The sequence below is a fragment of the Monodon monoceros genome, unplaced genomic scaffold (genome assembly GCF_005190385.1).
Source record: "Monodon monoceros isolate NGI ecotype Baffin Bay Population unplaced genomic scaffold, NGI_Narwhal_1 Super_Scaffold_11, whole genome shotgun sequence".
Classification (NCBI taxonomy): Eukaryota; Metazoa; Chordata; class Mammalia; order Artiodactyla; family Monodontidae; genus Monodon; species Monodon monoceros.
The window spans coordinates 48,900,290-48,908,259 of NW_021703767.1; the positions used below are offsets into that span (position 1 = coordinate 48,900,290).

At 39.2% G+C, this 7,970-nt stretch overlaps 1 protein-coding gene across 2 annotated transcripts; it reads left to right on the plus strand.

Moving 5' to 3' along the window:
- Window positions 1-48: 48 nt before the first annotated feature.
- On the plus strand, window positions 49-4,127 carry TRMT10C (tRNA methyltransferase 10C, mitochondrial RNase P subunit). 2 transcript variants are annotated; one of them, XM_029213668.1, is made up of 2 exons: window positions 49-92; window positions 2,395-4,127. In XM_029213668.1, the coding sequence occupies exon 2, from the start codon at window positions 2,425-2,427 to the stop codon at window positions 3,682-3,684; it is 1,260 nt and encodes a 419-aa protein (XP_029069501.1). In that variant the 5' UTR covers window positions 49-92; window positions 2,395-2,424; the 3' UTR covers window positions 3,685-4,127. The 2 variants fall into 2 exon arrangements, with proteins under 2 accessions (XP_029069501.1, XP_029069500.1); XM_029213667.1 differs by having other exon boundaries at window positions 66-209.
- The last annotated feature ends 3,843 nt before the right edge of the window (window positions 4,128-7,970 follow it).

Sequence of the window (7,970 nt, forward strand, 5' to 3'; positions counted from 1 at the left end):
TGGCATGACGTCATATGGCAGCGCCGGAAGGAGGGGAAGGGATTTCCGGCTGCGGGTCTCGTGTCAACGACGGATACTGAGCAGAGTGATAGGTAATCTGTGGGTCAGGTGCAGCGCGGATCCCTGGGCAGCATTTCCCGTTAGAATCCTGCGTCCTCTGGGGTTCCTTGTGGTTTGCACTGGCCGGAGCCACTGTGTTTGCACTCCTGGTACGGGCGGGTTTCTTGTCTCCCAGTGTGTGTGGTGAGGTGGGAGGATGCGGGAGACCTAACATACGCATACCGGAGCTTGTGCGTTAAGAAGGCCCACAGATAAGAGAAAGCCTAGTGATTTAATAAACCATACGTACAGTACCTGGGACGAGAGCAGTGTTTCCCAAAATGATATCCTTGTTCCCCTTTTAAATATTTGGGGGTTTTGTTTCTTTGATATCCTAAAAATATTTACCATTTACAAAGACAAAACTCAAAAGACTTTTTCCGAAATCAGTGTTTCTCGTATTGGGGCTGAGAACTCTCGGTTAACTATTTCGAGGAGTCTGAAGGAAATTGTATTTTCTTTAAAAGGTGTCTGAACGTGTTTTAAATGTGAGACGCATTGACCCGGAGTATTTAATCGAAAAATAGATAAATGTGAACTATATACTGCCAAATATTGGGTTCGATGTTACTATAAATACAGTCCTTGTCCTGATAGAGTTTACCACATAGTGGGGCTAATAAGTAGCCAGGAAATTACAATGCAGTGTTACAAGCACTATGGTGCAGAAGTACAGGGTGCTAAAAGATCTAATAGGAATACTTGATCTAAAGTTTGAGGTGGCAGATAGCTAGAGTTGTAGCTGAAGAGGTAAGCAAATGGTGATTTTGTGAAAAAAGTTTATAAGCCATATATATAAGTTTAGATTTTAACCTGGCAGCAGTAAGTTTTAAAATACACATTGAGGATTATGTGAGTGTATTGATCAGATCTGCAGTAGCTCCAAATGGCTTAGAGATGAGGGAGAGCAAATCTAGAGGCTAGCAGATACAATTAAGAAAATGAGGTTGAGGGAATTCCCTGGCAGCCCAGTGGTTGGGACTACGTGCTCTCACTGCAGAGGGCCCGGGTACCATCACTGGTCGGGGAATTAAGATCCTGCAAGCTGTGCAGCGCAGCCTCCCGCCTCCAAAAGAAAAAAAAAAGATAAGAAAATGAGATTGAAGAGAAGTGACTGGATTAGAGAAGTATTTAGAAACTAAATAAATATAACTCAAATTAGGAATGGAGGGTGTGAGGGGGACAGTTATGAAACGACTCCCAGTTTCTGCCTTCAGCAAGTGTATGGATAGTAGTGTCCCTCCCTGAAATAACGCAGAAGGAGAAGCAGATTGGGAAGGGAAGGGAGACAGATTTCAGTTTGTTGCATTTGAGGTGTCATCTGATACATGGTGATCAAAGTCAAGGAGGTAGATCAGAGTTCATAGGGAAAATGTTTAGATTGAAAAAAGGGCTAAGGACAGAACTCAGAAGCACATCCACCTTGTGTGTGTTGGGGGTGTAGGGGGAATGGATCTGAGCATCATTGCACAGGTCAGAGACCCAGGAGCATGCAGCGTCATTAAATGAAGCCAAGGGAAGAAGGAACTTTTCAAGTATTTTAGTTGCATTTGGTGAAAAGTCGAATTCCTTTTTTTGCTTCAAGTCCAGCACTAGTTTCACATCTTTAAGCATCTTCATTGTTTTGTGGACATCCAGACCTTTAGGATAAAATTGTGGAGCTTATATATATTTGCCCTAATTTTGGATATTTTGTTTGGCAATAACTTTATTTGCTGTGAAGTCTAAATTGGAGAAGGGAGGTTTTTTTTTTTTAAATCAGTAGATCTCTCTATATTTCTATTTTGAAAACATATAAGGGCATTGGTACAGCAGCTGCTAAGTACTTTTTACTAGTTGCCATTTTCTGTGACTTTTCTGCCCTTTGTCTTCATGTATTGCTTGTTAAGGGTCTTGTGTTTGGGTCTGTATCTGGGCTTAGTAGAAAGTGGAGAAGAATACAGCACCATAATCTCAGCCATATAGTGGTACATAACTTTGTTATCCGGTAACATTGATCTTCTGGGTCCCTAGATACAAAGCTGAAAAGGATCTTCAAGGTATCCTTTTGCCTAAAACAATAGTGAAGTTCATATCTAAAATAAGAACCGAAATAAGTTTTGAACTTTTTGTCTAGTGAATGATCACAGGCTCTAGGCCACAGGAGTCTAAGAAAAATTAATGGTGCAAAAATAACTTGGACTAAGATTCCACTTTATGTTTCAGAAATAAATTGCATTTTGGTATCTCAAATTTATACTTGCACAGTTATTTGAGAGGTTTTTAACTTTTCATTACATTTTTCTTTTTTTATAGGGCTTTTCTTACAAGCCTGTTTTCCTCAAAATGAGTGTCAGTGTCACCTTCTTAAGACCTTTTGCCAGAGTTTTGGTGCCATTTACCCTTCATAGGAAGAGAAGGGTTTTATATTCAACAACTCTGCAGAGATACACATCTTCCAAAATACCAGCTGTGCCCTATCCTAATAAGGAGAGTACATCACCTCCTGAAGAGCTGGAGTTGGATAGGTGGAAAATTACAATGAAATCTAGTGTGCGAGAAGAGGGTGTTTCAACAATCTCAAGTAGCAAGGATGAAGATACTCTGGCTGCCACCAGGGAATTAATTGAGATGTGGAGATTGCTTCGCAGAGAAGTACCAGAACACATCAGTGAAGAAGAGCTCAAAACCGTTATGGAATGTGTTTCTAAATCGTCAAAAAGAAAATATTTAAAATATTTATATATTAAGGAAAAAATGAAAAAAGCCAAGCAAATAAAAAAGGAAATGAAAATAGCAGCAAAAGAACAAGTAAAAAAAGATCAGCTACCAGAAACCACTAAAGAAGATAAACAGCAAAACTTTCTGTTTCTACGACTTTGGGATAGGAATATGGACATTGCAGTGGGCTGGAAGGGTGCCCAGGCCATGCAGTTTGGACAACCTTTGGTTTTTGACATGGCTTACGACGACTATATGAAACCAAAAGAACTGCAGAATGCTGTTTCCCAACTTTTAGAAAGTGAAGGATGGAACAGAAGAAATGTTGATCCTTTCCATATTCATTTCTGCAGTCTTAAAACAGGTGGTCCCTACTATAGAGAGTTAGTTAAACGTTATGGAGAAAAGTGGAACAAATTGCTTTTAACAGCAACAGAAAAGTCTCATGTAGATTTATTTCCAAAGGACAGTATTATATATTTAACTTCAGATTCTCCCAACGTTATGACTACTTTCCAGCATGACAAAATTTATGTAGTGGGATCTTTTGTTGATAAGAATATGCAACCAGGCACATCCCTAGCCAAAGCAAAACGGCTGAAGCTGGCAACAGAATGCCTTCCATTAGATAAATATTTGCAGTGGGACACTGGCACCAAAAATCTCACCTTAGATCAAATGATACGTATTTTGTTATGTCTGAAAAACACTGGTAGTTGGGAAGAGGCTCTGAAGTTTGTTCCTAGGAGAAAACATACTGGTTATCTGGATATTTCTCAGCATTCTCAAGAGTTTTTCAACAGAGTGAAGTCAAAGACTTTTAATTCATTTCCAAGAGGCTCTGTAGATAGACACAGAAAAGGTAACTTGAATGAGAATATTTGATAGCTTAAAAAGTAAATGGATTAGGATTACAGTTCTTTTTTTTTTTTCCAAAATCAGCTGAAATTTTTAGGAAGCCTCTGCTGAAGTAGCACAGGTAATACTCACACTCCTGTTTCTTTTTTTTTTTTTGAATTTTATTTTATTTTTTATACATCAGGTTATTATTAGTTATCCATTTTATACATATTAGCGTATAAATGTCAATCCCAATCTCCCAATTGATCCCACCACCACCACTTAGGAATACAGTTCTGTTAGTCTGTTTCATCCTGAATGGAATTCACTTGCTCTTTTTTTTAAAGGTTGTCTTTCCAAACTAACTGAAGTATTATCTTTCTCCAATTAAATATCTGTAAAACTTTGGAAATATATTTTGTTTACTGTAAAAAGAATCTTAGAAAGTAAAAAGAGTTGTCCGTGTTTGTTTGAGCCCAGTAAAATAATTGTACCATTGGTGTGGCTTTTTATGACTACTTTTGAGTCTCAGACTGCATTTTACTTCTTAAATGTTCTTTTAGCCATGTCAACAACTACCCTTTCATCGAAAATTGATGAAACTTCAGGTGGTGGTTCATTTATTTAACATTTGGTACAGTGCTGGGCATGTCATAGGCACTAAGGTATATCATTTAACTGAGTCTTGGTTAAACAAAAAGTTAAGACATCCTTTGGCATGTCATGAGATTGAGCTGTATAATGAAAAATGGGTTCGTGGGGTAGTGAGAAATGGGTTCGTGGGGATAAAGCTAATTTCTTATCCTCTTAGAAGAAAAGGGTTTATTTGAAGAGTGTTCCTACAGCACTTCCCTGTTGTAGTGTAGATGGCTTTTCTTTTCAAGGAAATACTTCCTTTTTTCCAGCCATGTGATTTGAATGGAAGCTGCCATATTTTTACAGACCTTGCTCCCCTGGCCACAACTGATTATCTCAAAAAAGACACCTCACTCAGGGCTTCCCTGGTGGCGCAGTGGTTAAGAATCCACCTGCCAATGCAGGGGTCACGGGTTCAAGCCCCGGTCCAGGAAGATCCCACATGCTGCAGAGCGGCTAGGCCCGTGAGCCATGGCCGCTGAGCCTGCGCGTCGGAGCCTGTGCTCCGCAACGGGAGAGGCCACAACAGTGAGAGGCCCACGTACAGCAAAAAAAAAAAAAAAAAAAAGAAAAGGTGATGTGTAAACTTAGAATTGATGAGAAGTGCATTATGAATGAATTTCAACTCTTCAGACCCTACTGAGTAGCAAGGTGCTAATACTTGAACTGCTTGAGATACATGGAAAGTAAAATAGCGTAGTGGTTAAGAAAAAGGGATTAGGATTGCCAGACAGGATTGGCACTAGAGGAAGGCAAACAAGGCTCCTAGTGCACCTCACGAGCCTCCTGTGTCCCAGCCCTGCTCTCTGGGTTCCAGCTCCACCCTACGGGTTCTGACATTGCCTAGATTAATCTCTTGAAATTTCAGTTTTCCTCATCTATAAAAAGATTAGAAATGGTTCTTGACTCATATAAAACATTTAATATGGTGTCCGTCTGGCACATAAGTGCTAAGTAAATATAAACTAATTAATTCAGACTATACATTCAAAATGTATAGAATTTCTAATACGGTATATGCAAGTTATTGTGTCCCTTTGAGGAATACATTTGTATTTCTGTGTAACAATATGCTAAGGTGTTTCAGTGATGCAACACTAGAATTTTTCTTCTTAATTTTTTTCCTTCGCAATAGCCAAGCAGTAACTGATTTCTAAGACTGCTTCTCTCTTATGTAGATGGATCACAGTGGCAAGCTCATCCACAGTTTGAGCTCATACTGATTTTAATTTTACAAATTTTTTTGAATTTGGAATTTAGCAGAACCTCGGATACTGCTTCAGTTTCTCCAAACTAGATGGTCTGATTTCCTGGCCGTGAATTAGGAAGTAACAGCTTCTCTCTTTATCTTAAACACCCAATAATTTATTCTATGGTATTCTTTCTCTTTGAAGGTAACTTTTGCTTCCTATGGTCTAATCATCTTCCCCTTCTTACCTATTAGTGACATGTTTTCATGTAATAACATTTCTAGTTCTCTCCTTTTGCTCTTTTCAAACATGCTACCAAATTTCCAGCTTTTAATAATTAAACAATTTAAAAAGAAGTCTTTGTTTGCTACTATTATCCCTACTATATTATGCAGTTCAACTTCTAAGCCAGATCCTTCAAGTAAGTATTCAGAACACAGTTTCCATTTCCTCTACACCACTGCTGTTAATAGACATATAATGCAATCCACGCATGTACTTTTAAAATTCCCAGTAGCCATGTTAAAGATAAAAGGTGAACTTAATTTTAATATATTTAACCCATATGTCGACACTATTATTTCAATTTGTATTCATTATTAAAAACTAATGAGATTTTACATTCATATTCAATTTTTCAAACTAAGCATTCAAAATCTGGTCGTATTTTAATGGTTATAGCACATCTTAATATGAATACCAGGCTACTCTTGCCTTCTGAAATGGCCCATACTCTGTGGAGTATGTTTCTCCCAGCACTGCTTTCATTTTCCCAGATGACCCCATGCCCTGGGGCCACCTCTCGCCTTTTGAGACAGCTCACGCTATGGAGTGTGTATCTCTCTAAATAAACCTTTTCATTTTAAGAAAAAATATACGAATGCTAAATTTTCAATTGTTAAAGTAAAATGCAATCCTACGAAAATGACAGAATTGTGTTTTTAAAAAGCTAACTGCTTCGGTTTTTTAACTTAAATAACATTGAGTTCAGTTCTTCAGTTGCACGAACCACACTTCAAGTGCTTAATAGTCACATGTAGCTAGTGGCTGCCATGTCGAACTGTGCAGCTTGAGTACTGCTTGATAAAACTGATCTGTGCTTACATAAGTTGTACTGTTTCCAGCCAGATTCAGTGGCCACTTTCTACTAATTAAAAAAGACCATGAATATCTCACTGAACTCTTCCCTGCTTGAAAAACTTCTTCCTTGATTTCCATATCACAGCAATTGTCTTACTTTTCCCAGTCTAGCAGGTTATCTTCCTCATTGGCTCATTCATTCATTCATCAAATGTTTATTGAGTACCTACTACGTGCCCAGAAGCATTTCAGGTGTTGGTGATACAGCAGTGGGAATACAGAATATTCCCAACCTTCATGGATATTAAATTCTGGCAGGCAGAAAGGAGACAAGACATAAATAATAGAAAATGTCAGATGGTAATAAGTAATATGAAGGTTAAGGGAGAAAGGAGAATACTGGAGTGGGGAGGCATTACTATTTTATACAAGGTGGTTGGGGACTGTCTTCTAAGTAGGTTGCTCACTGTGCAAGAACACCCATACAACCCTCTCCAAGCCATGCACTCTGGTGCAGGGCCATGTTTGCTAGAAGAAGCACTGTTTTCTTCATACACAGGTACTATCTGCCTTTAAGCCAAGTGCTTAAAAGATTGCACCCAGGGACTTCCCTCGTGGCACAGTGGTTAAGAATCCACCTGCCAATGCAGGGTACACGAGTTCAAGTCCTGGTCTGGGAAGATCCCACATGCCGCGGAGCGACTAAGCCCGTGCACCACAACTGCTGAGCCTGCGCTCTAGAGCCCGCGCGCCCACGTGCCTAGAGCCCATGCTCCACAACAAGAGAAGCCACCGCAATGAGAAGCCCACGCACTGCAACGAAGAGTAGCCCCGCTTGCCGCAACTAGAGAAAGCCCACGTGCAGCAACGAAGACCCAACACAGCCAAAACTAAATAAAATAAAATAAATTTATATAAAAAAAAGATTGCAACCAATAACAGGGTATCCCTTTTCTAATTTGCACAAAGACTGATAAGATGACGTTTGAGCAAAGACCTGAAGAAAGTGAGAGTGAGCTATGGAGATACGAGGAAAGGGAATTTCCAGTAAAGGGAACAATGAGTGCAAAGGCCCTGAGAGAGGGTTCAAGACACAAGGAGGCTAATGTAGCTGAAGCAGAGTGGGTAAAGAGAGATAAAGATGAGGTCAGAGGAGTAGCTAGGGGTCTGTCATGTAAGCCTCTCATTGTAAGGACTTGGTTTTTATTCTGAATAAGATGGGAAGATCAGATGGTCTTGAGCAAAAAAGTGACACGTTCCTGATATTTTAACAGGATGACTAGAATGCAAGCTCCATGAGGGCAGGGATTTTTTTTCTGTCCTTTTTAACATTTTTTAAAACTGCTTACTCTTTTTCTTTTCTTTTCTTTTCTTTTCTTTCTTTCTTTCTTTCTTTCTTTCTTTCTTTCTTTCTTTCTTTCTTTC